This window comes from Schistocerca gregaria, chromosome 1 (genome assembly GCF_023897955.1).
Source record: "Schistocerca gregaria isolate iqSchGreg1 chromosome 1, iqSchGreg1.2, whole genome shotgun sequence".
Taxonomy (NCBI): Eukaryota; Metazoa; Arthropoda; class Insecta; order Orthoptera; family Acrididae; genus Schistocerca; species Schistocerca gregaria.
The window spans coordinates 1,173,873,420-1,173,889,956 of record NC_064920.1 but is presented as its reverse complement, the minus strand read 5'-3'; the positions used below and the strand labels follow the sequence as shown (position 1 = coordinate 1,173,889,956).

At 40.3% G+C, this 16,537-nt stretch overlaps 1 protein-coding gene across 6 annotated transcripts in view; it reads right to left on the bottom strand.

Moving 5' to 3' along the window:
- The window catches only part of LOC126284451 (zinc finger protein 333-like), a 166,677-nt gene that overhangs the window by 134,146 nt on the left and 15,994 nt on the right, over positions 1–16,537 (bottom strand). For all 6 annotated transcript variants that reach the window (XM_049983375.1, XM_049983383.1, XM_049983393.1 and 3 more), the window contains exon 3: positions 1,753–1,890. In XM_049983375.1, coding sequence (XP_049839332.1) covers positions 1,753–1,890 — 138 coding nt within the window. The remainder of the gene's footprint in view (positions 1–1,752; positions 1,891–16,537) is intronic.

Sequence of the window (16,537 nt, the reverse complement as noted above, 5' to 3'; positions counted from 1 at the left end):
GACTCACTACCCCAACAATGCTTATTAATAGAAGTATCATAATATGGTGAAATTAAATTTGTGAATGGACTGAGTGTTTCTTGGTAGAGAGGATGCAGCACAGTATTTTGAATTAAGAACCACTGACAGATGTAACTTCAAGTGTGCTCTTGGGGAGTATGTTGGATCCTTGCTGCTCATACTGTGTATTAATTACCTGACAGACAAGATTAAAAGCAACCTCACACTTTTTGCAGATAATGCAATTATCTATAAATGAAGAGCTATCTGAAAAAAAAACTTGCATAAATGTTCAAAGCTTGATAATATCTGAAAGTGGTGAAAAGACTGGTAACTTGCTTATAATATTTAAAAATGTGGAACAGTGTGCTTTGCAAAATATAGAAACACAGAATCTAGGGATGATTATAATATCAATGAGCCTCAATTGGAATCTATCAAATCTTAAGAATACCAAGTCTAACAATTTGTGGATACACTAAATGGAATGATCATCTAGGCTCACTTATAACTAAAACAGGTGGCAGACTTTGATCCTTAGTATGATACTGAAGAAAACACAGACAGTCTATGTATGAAATTCATTACAAAATACTTGTGCAACCCATCATAGCATATTGCTCAAGTGTTTGGGATCCATAACAAATAGGACTGATTACATCACATTCTAAACTGACAGATGGTTGAAAACAGACATCAATTATTTCACACAACACAAAAGCTTACTTACAAAGTTTGAAGCACCAGTATTAAGTGAGGAATCTAGGGATCCATCACACACCCTTACATATTTCTCATGTAGGGACCACTACGACAAGGTTAGGGTAATTACAGTGCAAACACAGATTTTTAAGCAGTAATTCTTCTCACACTCAATATGCACAGGAAATTGGAACCAAACCATAATAAGAAGTAAATAGATAATAACTTCTTTCACGGACTTCACAGTGATTTGTAGAGTACGGTTGTAAATGTAGAGCCACAATTTAAATCCTTCTTGTGTGATTTACCTGACTGAGTTGTTGATTCTACATTAACTTCAGCAAAGAGACAAACTTCAACAGCAGTCACTTGAAGATGGCCACAAATCTCACTGCCAACAATCTGTGCAGAATCGACAACTCTGTCTGTGCCAGTTCAATCAAGAATAACATCGATTACGAATTCACATGGAAGCCTTTCATAACAGGAACCGCAGCCTTTATAAAATCTTTTGCACATGATAAATACCGCTTACGGTTGTCAATGTTTTTATTAGTTGTGAATGCATTTTCAACCGTTTGGCATTTTCAAGCATTCATACAAGTTATGGCATGTGCTGGCAGTATTACAAGCAAGTCAAGTTGGGTGGACCGTATTTTGTGGTGATGCAAATAAACACCTGTTACCAACAGAATTATTATTATTATTATTATTATTATTATTATTATTATTATTATTTTGTGGGGGTGTGGAAGGGGGGAGGAGTGAGAGAGGCCACACAAAGTCACTTTTGCTGCTCCATTTGGCAGATTGAACACAGATGCAACCATTGGAAGGCGCCTAACTATAGGTTCCATGTTTGTTAAAAATCACATTCTTAGAATCCCACATTAGAAGCAACACCTAAATAAACAAAATAAATTAAACAGTATCATTTCTATTAGTAGTTTTCCTGGACTGTATATCCAATTCATCCAATAAAGCATCATGAAATAAAAACAGGGCCTAAAAGAAAACAGTGTTGTAACACCGAGTGGTAAGGAAACTAACCTGTTGCAAGGCAGAAGGGAAGAAATTGCCACTGTTAACACTGGGTGCCTGAACAGTACCAGATGAAGTAACAGCAGGAACTTGCGCAAACTTCTGTGGTCCAGCACTGCTCAACAGCAGAGGTGTGACAGAACGTGCCTGGAAAAACAGAAAGAAATTTCAGACAACAAGTCCGCAAGTGTATCAAACTACAACACACAAATAGCTTTATGGGTGAAGATCTAACCTGCAATAAAGTGAATGCTGTATTATGATAGCTTAAAATAACACTTTTCGAATAAGAGATAGATATCAAAGAGAGAAATAGAACGTAAATAAAATAGAAAGAAGATTCCACATGGGAAAAATATATTAAAAACAAAGATTCCAAGACTTACCAAGCGGGAAAGCGCCGGCAGACAGGCACATGAACAAAACACACAAACACACACACAGAGTTACTAGCTTTCGCAACCGATGGTTGCTTCTTCAAGAAGGAGAGGGAAAGACGAAAGGATGTGGGTTTTAAGGGAGAGGGTAAGGAGTCATTCCAATCCCGGGAGCGGAAAGACTTCCCTTAGGGAAAAAAAGGACAGGTGTACACTCGCACACACACACTCGCACACACACACACACACACACACACACACACACACACACACAAGCAGACATATTTAAAGGCAAAGAGTAAGGGGAGAGATGTCAGTCGAGGCGGAAGTGCAGAGGCAAAAAAGTTGTTGAAAGACAGGTGAGGTATGAGCGGCGGCAACTTGAAATTAGCGGAGGTTGAGGCCTGGCGGAAATCGAGAAGAGAGGATATACTGAAGGGCGAGTTCCCATCTCCGGAGTTCGGATAGGCTGGTGTTGGTGGGAAGTATCCAGATAACTCGGACGGTGTAACACTGTGCCAAGATGTGCTGGCCGTGCATCAAGGCATGTTTAGCCACAGGGTGATCCTCATTACCAACAAACACGGTCTGCCTGTGTCCATTCATGCGAATGGACAGTTTGTTGCTGGTCATTCCCACATAGAAAGCGTCACAGTGCAGGCAGGTCAGTTGGTAAATCACGTGGGTGCTTTCAAACGTGGCTCTCCCTTTGATCGCGTACACCTTCCGGGTTACAGGACTGGAGTAGGTGGTGGTGGGAGGGTGCATAGGACAGGTTTTACACCGGGGGCGGTTGCAAGGGTAGGAGCCAGAGGGTAGGGAAGGTGGTTTGGGGATTTCATAGGGATGAACCAAGAGGTTCCGAAGGTTGGGTGGACGGCGGAAAGACACTCTTGGTGGAGTGGGAAGGATTTCATGAAGGATGGATCTCATTTCGGGGCACGATTTTAGGCAGTCGTATCTCTGCTGGAGAGCCACATTCAAGGTCTGATCCAGTCCCGGGAAGTATTCTGTCACAAGTGGGGCACTTTTGGGGTTCTTCTGTGAGAGGTTCTGGGTTTGAGGGGATGAGGAAGTGGCTCTGGTTATCTGCTTCTGTACCAGGTCGGGAGGGTAGTTGCAGGATGCGAAAGCTGCTTTCAGGTTGTTGGTGTAATGGTCGAGGGATTCAGGACTGGAGCAGATTCGTTTGCCACGAAGGCCTAGGCTGTAGGGAAGGGACCGTTTGATATGGAATGGGTGGCAGCTGTCATAATGGAGGTACTGTTGCTTGTTGGTGGGTTTGATGTGGACGGATGTGTGCAGCTGGCCATTGGACAGATGGAGGTCAACGTCTAGGAAAGTGGCATGGGATTTGGAGTAGGACCAGGTGAATCTGATGGAACCAAAGGAGTTGAGGTTGGTGAGGAAATTCTGGAGTTGTTCTTCACTGTGAGTCCAGATCATGAAGATGTCATCAATAAATCTGTACCAAACTTTGGGTTGGCAGGCTTGGGTAACCAAGAAGGCTTCCTCTAAGCGACCCATAAATAGGTTGGCACACGAGGGGGCCATCCTGGTACCCATGGCTGTTCCCTTTAATTGTTGGTATGTCTGGCCTTCAAAAGTGAAGAAGTTGTGGGTCAGGATGAAGCTGGCTAAGGTGACGAGGAAAGAGGTTTTAGGTAGGGTGGCAGGTGATCAGCGTGAAAGGAAGTGCTCCATTGCAGCGAGACCCTGGACGTGCGGGATATTCGTGTATAGGGAAGTGGCATCAATGGTTACAAGGATGGTTTCCGGGGGTAACAGACTGGGTACGGATTCCAGGCGTTCGAGAAAGTGGTTGGTGTCTTTGATGAAGGATGGGAGACTGCATGTAATGGGTTGAAGGTGTTGATCTACGTAGGCAGAGATACGTTCTGTGGGGGCTTGGTAACCAGCTACAATGGGGCGGCCAGGATGTTTGGGTTTGTGAATTTTAGGAAGTAGGTAGAAGGTAGGAGTGCGAGGTGTCGGTGGGGTCAGGAGTTTGATGGAGTCAGGTGAAAGGTTTTGTAGGGGGCCTAAGGTTCTGAGGATTCCTTGAAGCTCCGCCTGGACATCAGGAATGGGATTACCTTGGCAAACTTTGTATGTAGAGTTGTCTGAAAGCTGACGCAGTCCCTCAGCCACATACTCCCGACGATCAAGTACCACGGTCGTGGAACCCTTGTCAGCCGGAAGAATGATGATGGATCGGTCAGCTTTCAGATCATGGATAGCCTGGGCTTCGGCTGTGGTGATGTTGGGAGTAGGATTAAGGTTTTTCAAGAAAGATTGAGAGGCAAGGCTGGAAGTGAGAAATTCCTGGAAGGTTTGGAGAGGGTGATTTTGAGGAAGAGGAGGTGGGTCCCGCTGTGATGGAGGACGGAACTGTTGCAGGCAGGGTTCAATTTGGATAGTGTCTTGGGGAGTTGGATCATTAGGAGTGGGATCAGGATTGTTTTTCTTCGTGGCAAAGTGATATTTCCAGCAGAGACTACGAGTGTAGGACAGTAAATCTTTGACAAGGGCAGTTTGGTTGAACCTGGGAGTGGGGCTGAAGGTGAGGCCTTTGGATAGGACAGAGGTTTCGGATTGGGAGAGGGGTTTGGAGGAAAGGTTAACTACTGAATTGGGGTGTTGTGGTTCCAGATTGTGTTGACTAGAATTTTGAGGTGTTGGGGGGAGTGGAGCTGGAAGTGGGAGATTGAGTAGATGGGAGAGACTGGGTCTGTGTGCAATGAGAGGAGGTTGAGGTTTGTTGGAAAGGTTGTGGAGGGTGAGTGAGTTGCCTTTCCGGAGGTGGGAAACCAGGAGATTGGATAGTTTTTTGAGGTGGAGGGTGGCATGTTGTTCTAATTTGCGGTTGGCCTGTAGGAGGATGCTATGTACAGGCGGTGTGGATGTGGGAGAGGAAAGATTGAGGACTTTGATTTGGGATAGGAGTTGACGGGTGTGTTCATTGGCCGAGTCGATGTATAGGTGAAGGATTAGGAGGGTGAGGGCTATGGATTGTGCTGTTTGGAACTGGTATAAGGACTGATGGAAAGAAGGATTGCAGCCAGAGATGGGAACTTTAAGTGTGAGGCCTTTGGGAGTAATGCCAAATGTCAGACAAGCCTGAGTAAATAAAATATGGGAGCGTAATCTGGCTAGGGTGAAGGCATGTTTGCGGAGGGAATGTAAATAAAATTTAATGGGGTCGTTGTAGGGATGTTGTGAGGTTGACATGGTATTAGTAGGTGGAAAGGGTAATATGAGGTTAAAGTGAAAGTAAATAGAGATTTATATAGGGAGAGATAAAGGTGTGAACAAAAGTCGAAAAAGTGTTGGTTTGAGATGAGCTATGTTGATCATGTGCTGAACTTAGGTTGGTGAACAACAATGGGTGCAAAGGTTGGGTAGTTATGTTGTCTCCAGATCACGTTAAAGGGTGGGGAAATTCAAGAAAATTTCAAGAAAATTTCGAAAAAAGTTTCGAAAAAATAATTTCCGAAAAACTAAAATTCGAAAAAAAATTTCGAATAAAATCTCGAAGAATATGTGTGTAAATGTATTCAAAGGACTGGTTATGTACTGGCAGGTTATGAGAATGAGGCTAACAATTGTTTGATGAAGAAATAATAACGTGTGAACCTGTGGGAAGCTGCTAAAAAATGATCGGCTATGTGGGAAAAATGGGAATGGAAATAAAACGAAAGTTGTTGGAAAAAACTGAGATGGTTGCGTAATGGGTGAAAGGAACTGAAGCTGTGAAATAGTATTCACGAGTTTACACGAAATGTTTGTAAACTTGGAACAATGGATTTTATAGCAGCGGTTATGTTGAAAGCGTTGAAAATTTTAGGTTATGGTTTGGAAGTAAATTACGTATTATTGAATATAATTAGGTAGGATAAAATGTATGGTAGATTACGGAAAAATGGAAGATGAATACAAAGTGAAACTTCTTGTACAAACGAAAAGAGGAAGTAAGACGATAGAGAAGATTTCGAAATGCAACAGAGACAATAACAAACGTAATTGTTGGGTTCAAATTAATGATGATGTAAATATAATAGAAAGAAGCTTCCACATGGGAAAAATATATTAAAAACAAAGATTCCAAGACTTACCAAGCGGGAAAGCGCCGACAGACAGGCACATGAACAAAACACACACACAGAGTTACTAGCTTTCGCAACCGATGGTTGCTTCTTCAGGAAGGAGAGGGAAAGACGAAAGGATGTGGGTTTTAAGGGAGAGGGTAAGGAGTCATTCCAATCCCGGGAGCGGAAAGACTTCCCTTAGGGAAAAAAAGGACAGGTGTACACTCGCGCGCGCGCACACACGCGCACACACACACACACACACACACACACACAAGCAGACATATTTAAAGGCAAAGAGTAAGGGCAGAGATGTCAGTCGAGGCGGAAGTGCAGAGGCAAAGAAGTTGTTGAAAGACAGGTGAGGTATGAGCGGCGGCAACTTGAAATTAGCGGAGGTTGAGGCCTGGCGGAAATCGAGAAGAGAGGATATACTGAAGGGCGAGTTCCCATCTCCGGAGTTCGGATAGGTTGGTGTTGGTGGGAAGGCTATTCAGAATTATTAAAAATGACAAATCTCATGCGTAGCAAACAAGAAAAAGAGCAGAGTCAATGTTAAGAGCAGGTCAGTTCACATAACTGTAAAATCTAAAGCTGTTTTGAGGTCAGAGACCATCACAAAGAAGAGTACAGTCAAAGACAAACCAAAGTCATAGAAAAAAGGAAGGAAAGACTAAAACAGAGAAAAATTAATATATTACCCACAAAAGGGATTTACAGAGAGAATGTTGAAAAAAGATTAATATGACTCAAGTTGTTATAAACTATCCATATAGATCCATAGTTTCATTCAATTCGTTTAGAAATCTAAGTGTGTCATTTATATGAAAGGAGAAAATGAAAGAATTTCTGCAATCTAATAAATAACATTGGTGCTTTCAATAGTTGTTCCACAATGAACAAGCATTCTCCACAGGCTCAATTGGAAAAAGGATTAAAAATTAATATTAGGTATATTTTGTAGCAATGGTATGATGGGGTGAATAGCATCAAAGAGCTGCACATCGATTCAAGACTTTTAACAACTGACGATAATTTTAACGAGCATTGCTTTTTTCTAAAATCATCAGCCAATGGAGAGAAAGGTTTCCTGAAAGATTAATTTGTAACAGTGTGATGTGTTTATGGAACTACAGTAGTACAGAGTGAGCACAAAGTCTTGCCCTGATTATAAAAAGGATAACCGTTTGACATTATAAGTTACATTTGATGACATTACATAAGTTAGTGTTACTAGTTGTTTTTTAAGGCCACTTACATTAGTAAACCTCAATGTGTGCTCCCTTGGTAGCTCAGAAAATGTCGAGGTGGTATTCCGGTTCTCGCCAGGTGTTTCGTAACATGTATTCTGCCACAGTACCCACAGCAGCTTGTATCCTAGCCTTCAGTTCATCGACGTCAGCAACTGGTGTCATGAAGACTCTGTCCTTGATATAGCCCCAAAAGCCAAGGGGCGTAATGTCTGGAGAGTGGGATGACCAGGGTGTTGAACCGTTCCTTCCAATCCACCGATCTGGACATTACTCCTCTCTCCAGACATTACGCCCCTTTACTTTTTTTTCTGGGGCTATGTCAAGGACAGAGTGTTCTTCACACTAGTTGCTAACATCTACAAACTGAAGTCTAGGATACAAGCTATTGTGGGTACTGTGACAGAACACATGTTACGAAACACCTGGCAGGGACTGGAATACTGCCTCGACATTCTCCGAGCTACCAAGGGATCACTCGTTGAGGTTTACTAACGTAAGAGGTCTTTAAAAAAAAAAATAAAAAAATAAAAAAAACTGGTAACACTAACCAATGTAACGGCATCAAATGTAAATTTTTATGTCAAACAGTTATTCTGTAATAAATTTTTATAATCAGGGCAAGACTTTTTGCTCACCCTGTATTATGATTTTACACATATACTGATGAAAGGAGCACCCTATATAGCTTTGATTTGATATGATAGCCAACTGTTATAGCTACTTATTGCACATTCCACAGATCCATTTGCACATTCGCCCTAACAAAACGACTCGGTATGAAACTCATATCATACCCTACTAATAGTTCCTATATTTGCCACTAGTTATGGTCAAATTTTACAATATTTGTAAACAAATGCAACAAAATAGCTCAGCCCTTCATACACATTACTGACTGCCAGTTACCTATAACAGTTAAGGTTATCTTTTTTAACTACAACATAAAAGTATGAGTATGACAGTTAATGTTCTACTGACAAGTAGCAAGTGTAATGACCTCTTGCACTGCTGGCCTGTAGGTGGCAGTAAATACTTTTATACATATGGACCTAGAGTAGTTTGACCATTGCAGTACTGCAACTAATGCTTAACAGAAATTATTTTTGAAAAGTATGAAATGTATCACAACTAGTGTGGAACATTCTGAACAGTAGCTGATGTCATTAATTTTTCATTTCTCATTTTTTCATTTTACTATTATTTGTTTGTGTTCTGTGTAAATGTGATATGATCACATATTGTCATTACAATAAACACAACATATTAACACAAGATGATCAGAGTATTAAAAAAATAATAGTAAGAAATCCCAAAATGAGTATAGCAATGAAAATAATAATATTGAAGCATAATATCTTACTTCATTTTTCTGATTCAGATTTTCTTAAATTTTCCTACTCGGATTTTATATTTTGATAGCAGTTATGTGGTCAAAACACTTTATCTTGCCATCAATATCTAATTCTACTTCTTTTAATGATATCAATAACAGCATTCATCTGATAGGCACAAACAAATTCCAGAGCAGATTTATTTTAAATTTTGTACCATCATCTTCATGAATTAACTATACTGTCCTGAAAATATTACCACCCTAAAACGTATCAAGCATTTACAGACATTGTATCAGTAGAATAACCCAGTCTTAGGTTCAATCATGAAGGTCTTTATTCCAGTGGAGGAACATATTTTTTCTTAATAAGTGATGTAGAGAATATTTCCTTTCCTCTCAGTTGGATAAGAAAGCTACAGTGTCAACATTGATCACTTGCTGTAAGTGATACACGAGGTCTGTGGAAGATGTAATCCTTGTAGGTGGGGAGGTAGGCAAAAAACCAGATAGCTGGCTAAACATGTATGTTCAACAGAAGATAGTTGGAAACTGTATCTTTATATGAGCCTGCAAAATAACATTTACTTTTCTCGTTAAAATTTACATATGACTTTCTAATGTACAGAGGCTCTTCCAAAGAGCCACAGAGACCAAATTATGAAGCACTTACTGGCACGTAATAAACATGTTCAAAGCCAAGAAGTTTAAAGGATTTTAGTATTACAAAAACCAATTTTAACTTATTCTCTGTCAGCATGGCAACATGGGAAGAGTTGCAAATTCAAGTATAGTAGAGCTTGACACATATACGAAGATGCGACTGATACACAGATTACAAGATCCATTGTTGTGGTGGAAAGAAAATCATGTGTTTTTTCCCACACTGTTTGAAATAATATAACAACGTCTTTGTATTATGGCCACATCTGTTCCATGTGGGCGTATATTTTCAAAGCAGGGGTAAACAATAACAGACAGATGATCCCGCCTTTTAAGCAAAAAAGTATCAGTGCTTTAAAAGGCATGATCCTTTGGAGATGGTATGCCATTGCTCTCCTTTGACTTTAGAATTCACTTACCCAGCTAGTTACAGAAAGTAACTAGATAAAAGAAATTAACACACCTGACGGGGAATTAAAATGAAATGTAACACACAGTGAAAGAGTATTTTCAGCAAAGACACAGTATGACAAAGAATGTTTGCTACTATTTTTCTCATATGTATGATAAATCCAGGTAAAATGGAAAGGAGATTTGTGTAACCTTAACTGTTCGTGTACCAATCCATTTTCATTCAACAGCTAACAAAGACTAACTGTAAAGAGTATCACCCAAGTGGCCATCACCTCATTTGCCACATAAAGCTTATTCAATTCACCTGAAAGAAACTTGTGTGTACCACTGAACACATTTAGCTGCCCAGTACTGATATCCTTGTGGTCACAGAAATTGAATTTTACTTCAATTTAATGACACATTAGGAGCCTTAGTAGGACAAGTTCTATTTACATGGCTGCATATTTCTTGTAAGTTCAACTATTAATTCTACATTCGTTTTTCTGTGAGACTAACGGACCAGCATAGCACTTCACATTTATGTAACCTACCAGAAAATTGTCATATTCAAGACAAATGAGATGAAAAACCAGGTTAAGTATTTTCTACCGTCCCATATTAGTTTCATTGTACTCAGTGTCATTAAAACTATATTTCCTTTTGAACAAATACTTCAGCATTTGGAAGAGATCTGAGCTATAAGACAGGGTGTTACAAAAAGGTACAGCCAAACTTTCAGGAAACATTCCCCACACACAAAGAAAGAAAATGTGTTACGTGGACATGTGTCCGGAAACGCTTACTTTCCATGTTAGAGCTCATTTTATTACTTCTCTTCAAATAACATTAATCATGGAATGGAAACACATAGCAACAGAACGTACCAGTGTGACTTCAATCACTTTGTTACAGGAAATGTTCAAAATGTCCTCCATTAGCGAGGATACATGCACCCACCCTCCGTCACATGGAATCCCGGATGCGCTGATGCAGCCCTGGAGAATGGCGTATTGTATCACAGCCGTTCACAATACGAGCATGGAGAGTATCTACATGTAGTGCCGGGGTTGCGTAGACAAGAGCTTTCAAATACCCCCATAAATGAAAGTCAAGAGGGTTGAGGTCAGGAGAGAGTGGAGGCCATGGAATTGGTCCACCTCTACCAATCCATCGGTCACCGAATCTGTTGTTGAGAAGCGTACAAACACTTCGACTGAAATGTGCAGGAGCTCCATCGCGCATGAACCGCATGTTGTGTCGTACTTGTAAAGGTACATGTTCTAGCAGCAAAGGTAGAGTATCCCATATGAAATTATGATAACATGCTCCATTGAGCGTAGGTGGAAGAACATGGGCACAATCAAGACATCACCAACAATGCCTGCCCAAACGTTCACAGAAAATCTGTGCTGATGACGTGATTGCACAATTGCGTGCGGATTCTCTTCAGCCCACACATGTTGATTGTGAAAATTTACAATTTGATCACGTTGGAATGAAGCCTCATCCGTAAAGAGAACATTTGCACTGAAATGAGGATTGACACATTGTTGGATGAACCATTCGTAGAAGTGTACCCATGGAAGCCAATCAGCCGCTGATAGTGCCTGCAAACGCTGTTCATGGTACGGAAACAACTGGTTCTCCCGTAGCACTCTCCATACAGTGACGTGGTCAACGTTACCTTGTACAGCAGCAACTTCTCTGACACTGACATTAGGGTTATTGTCAACTGCACGAAGAATTGACTCATCCATTGCAGGTGTCCTCGTCGTTCTAGGTTTTCCCCAGTCGCAAGTCATAGGCTGGAATGTTCCGTGCTCCCCCATGACGCCTATCAATTGCTTGGAACGTCTTCCTGTCGGGACACCTTCGTTCTGGAAATCTGTCTCGATGCAAATGTACCGCGCCATGGCTATTACCCCGTGCTAATCCATACATCAAATGGGAATCTGCCAACTCCGTATTTGTAGACACTGCACTGACTGCAAAACCACATTCGTGATGAACACTAACCTGTTGATGCTACGTACTGATATGCTTGATGCTAGTACTGTAGAGCAATGAGTCACATGTCAACACAAGCACCAAAGTCAACATCACCTTCCTTCAATTGTGCCAACTTGCAGTGAATCGAGGAAGTACAGTACATACTGACGAAACTAAAATGAGCTCTAACATGGAAATTAAGCGTTTCCAGACACACGTTCGCATAACATCTTTTCTTTATTTGTGTGTGAGGAATGTTTCCTGAAAGTTTGGCCGTACCTTTTTGTAATACCCTGTTTATTCATTAGCTGCTATGCCACTGGTGTAATTTCACTGTATCATGCTAGATACAAAATGAATGACATCAAATACTCTTCCCACTCTAATCAACTACACACTATAACACACACGTTGAGGCTTCTGATACCTCAAACCATACCTTCTTACCTAAGTCACCTTTTGCTTAATATGAGTATATGCATATGTGGAATATACAAAAAAAGTCTTGCCTTACAAGCAATACTATTGTGAAGGTGTCCCATTGGAATACAGTAACAGTTTTTATGAGAACGTGTGAAACCATCATTTGGGAGTTTATGAAATGCTGCTTCTTCAAGGTCAGACCAACAAGGAGAGCTGAGCCCTCAATTGCCCACCCGTGTAAACATTGTCCCAGGTTGGGACAATCCATCACTATATTCCCCATTATCAATGCAATGTTGACAATGGGGATAATGTAAGAATCAGAGCATTGTCATGTGAAATAGTTTTCACATGTCAGTAGATGCCTGAATTTTTCAAAATTGGGGAGAGCAAAGAGGGTTGCAATTCTGCACCAGGCCTGAAAAGAGGGCTCACTCGCTCCCTCTCTCTCACAATCACCATCAAATCCTGCAAATTGTATTGGAATAAGTATATCAATTAAATGGACAAAAATGAACAAAATGGGTGAAAATGAATGAAATGGGTGAACGAATTAAACGAATGGGTCGTTGGAGACAGCTCATAAGCTCAGATTTGGGAAAGAAATTGGACTTTTAAATGAATCATCCCAGGACATGTCAAACTACTGAGGGAAGTGTCACAGAAAATCTAAATATGGATGGTCAGACAGCAATTTGAAGTGTTGGCTTCCCAAACATGACTCCAGAGTCTTATACCAGGTCTGCATGATTCAGCATAAAGGCAACAGAGCTTGTTCTACTTCTGTCTCAGGTTTGGGGGCCACTTAACATTTTCTTTTATTGGTGAAAAGCTAGTAAGAGGGATGGGTAATCTTATAAATAAATGAACAATTGTATTCAGTGCATTTATAGAAAAATGAATAATCGTGAGATTATGTTCTTCTGGGACACATGAAGAACAACATTTTCCTTTTATAATTAAGAGTATTACTGTTAATATTTCATATTTTCAAGCAAACATGTTACATGGCATCACTGACAAATCTTTACAGATCAGACTACACACTTGATATGCACACTTTATGATACACACTGCTAGTGAAATAGGCAGTTATTTGGTTAACTGGTTAATGAACCTACAGCAATGTTACTAGTATGAGTGTCTCAAAAACTGAAATAATTAAATTATTTTTAATTTTAAATAATTACATTTCAACAAACAATGAAAATGTATACGATTGTCAGCAAGCACCAAATTATGATAGTCTTAACATAATATATACACACAAAAATCAAGAAAGCTGGATAAAAGTACTAGTTTTCTTCAATTTACATGCATCTGACTGACACTACAAAAAAAGAAGAAGAGAGGAGGAGCCAGCAATTTGAATTGGTCACCTACAGACTTTTTTTGGAGACCTGATATCTCACAAAGTGTTGAACTCCGCGATCCACACAGTCAACCATCTCATCAAATAGAGGGCAAGTCTCTAGCAAACTCCTTTAATGCCCTCCGTTAGCATATGAACAACATTCAGTTAATATATGGTGCACTGATACAATAACACAAATTGTGGTGCATTCTGCAGACTTTTTACAACAGTGTAGGAAGCCATAGGTCAATGGGCTCTGCACTATACAAAGGTGACATAAAATAAACTTGTTTCATCTGAGTGATGGGATGGAAGTGTACTACAGCCTGGTGATTTCCAGCCACTTTCTCTCCCTTATACTAGTGACAGCCCTCTCTATCTTTCCCAGTTACTTAACTGACTGCAGGCAGGCCTTGAATGATCACAAGCCTATATGAAAGCTGCATCCGCACTCCCATTGCTTCAAAGTCCGGAGTGCCCCAGAACACAACAGAGTGACACCTTCTAGCTCTTGCCTCAATAGAGAGAACAAGGTGGCCTCGATAATCTGAAAAAGATTCCCTGCTCAGTAAATTCTCTGGATGCACTCCAGAGCACTGGAAGTTGGGGCATGTGAGGGAAGTTTTCATACGGGCCCATCTCACCTCTTGAGGGCCACAACGGTTATATATATGTTAGCACTGAAGCCACTCCGTGAATCCTTAAGACTCTCTGGAAACATTCAACTAAAGCTATTCCTTGGAGTCATTAAGTATACCACTGCCACCAGAAGGGTCAGTTTGTCTAGGGTGGAATGATACTTCCTGAACTTACATGGGAACTGGATAAGGTGTTCTTTGTGATCATATATAGTTCAAAAAAACGATATATAACAGATTTCTGTCCTGTACCAGGTCATGAAGTTAAAGAGAAAAAAAGTACCACCATTCGTTGTGGCAGAGATAGATGTGAATCTACCTTTAACAAAGATCATCCCGATTGATTACCAAAACTTTGAAGCCGGTATGAACCAATTAATGGAATTCAGAAACTCTTGCTATGACCTTTCTCCGCTATCTCTAATTGTGTGCGTTTTTTTCTTAATTTCCCCAAAAGACCACTAAATTCTCTCTTGGTGTTCTGGTCCAGCGCTTCTGCAGTCACCCATTGTCTCCGAATGCTGATTCACATTTGTTATTCCATTGTAGAGGTGAAGTATTAATGTCTCAGAGGCACAGTAGATCACATTTGTAACGTGGTCCACTCAAGTCTTGACCTGAAATCCATAGCTTGATCTCAGCTTCAAGATGCAAGTGTCTTGTGACTCAATTAGTTTCTTGAGGACTTTACCCTGTAGTCAGGTTTTATCCAAATCCGAAAACATGTTATGTAAAATGAAATCCCCAAGAAGTACACATGATGGGAGGAGTTACTAATTACATATAGGAGACTCTATTTATCGAGAGACTAATGAGGCAAAAATGCTATGTATATGGTGATTTTCAGTGAAATATGAATGACAATTGCTGCTGCCTTCAAGCTAGCCATGAGTGGAACAGGTGACATGTGGCATGCATTACTCATGAATAACACCATCCTACTCTTGGGTCTATTGCCACTAAGGTTTTCTTGCTCATGGAGAGAATAGGCTCTTAACACAGAAATCATTACAGCTTTCCAAGTGTCTCCTGCAGACAGAAGCATAGAGGTTTTTACAGTGCTATCAGTTTGAGATCCTTCATGAAAGTTCTGAACTCACTAAAGTGCCTCTGATCAATTGAGGTTTTTGGTTTTTCCAGCATGAGATCAATTTTCAAGCCACTGCCTTCACCACTGTATTGTAGCAGTGCTCAGTGAGCCAATCTTTTTAATTTGATTTACTTGGTTTTCTCCAGTTTTTGGTTTTTCTCTTTCCTTGGCGGTGGTGATATGTGTGTGAACAAGTTTGTTGACAGTTCACATTATTGAGATTGAATGTTTGGAAAATCTGTTGCCTTTGAAGCATAACTGTTCAGAGAAAGTTTTCCCTTTGTACTCAGGGCCAATTCTGAAGTCCAAATTTCAGTCAAGGCACTGTTTTTGATGAGATTTTTTAAAGAACTGTTGCAAAAGATGTGGCAAATGCTGCTGACTACATAACTTTGCTGAATTTCTTAGCCTTACCATATATGATTTCCCTTGTCACCTTCAGTTACCGATGTTTTCACAACTCAGCTTAACACGGCAATCCCTACTTCAGCATAGGGTGATCAACTGAACAATTTACACACTTTGGTGGAGATGTATATGATTAGCACCTTTGTTCCATGATAGCACAAAAAGTTTCCCCACTGCAGCAAACATACAACAAATGATCACAGTTTTGGTAATTCAAACATAATGTAGTGTCTGATACAGAGGGTCTGACACTGAGTCACATAAACTCAGTTTTAATAAAGTATGGAAATATGAGAGAGTAGATGTTCCAAGTAAATGCAATTTTTTTCCTAGCGATCCTCTTACTTTCTCGGTTATGTTCTTCACTTCTATGGTACCTACATTTTCCCATTCATATTTTTTTTTTTTTTTTTCCAGGTCAGCTTTCACTGTCTTGTGGCAGGAACTGCCTCCTTCCTAAAATTAACAATGCTATACATTTCATTTGATTTTAGATAATCGAATATTTTTAGTGCCTAAAAATAGTATGACACTTCTGATAGCTCTACCTCCAACTGTAGCACGCTATTTCGAAGTAGTCTGAATCCTTTCAAAGACGAAACAATTGCTTACAAACCTTTGCTACTTTGGGAAAAATTTGGAGGGAAAATGTCCATCCAGACAGAGCTCTGTTTATCTGAATAAGCCCCATGGACTATGATGCTTCAACAGCTGCCCACTAGTGACAGCCACCTAAAAGCATGCAGAAGGCTTTGGGGTTTGTTTTTTTATGTAAGTTTTTACCA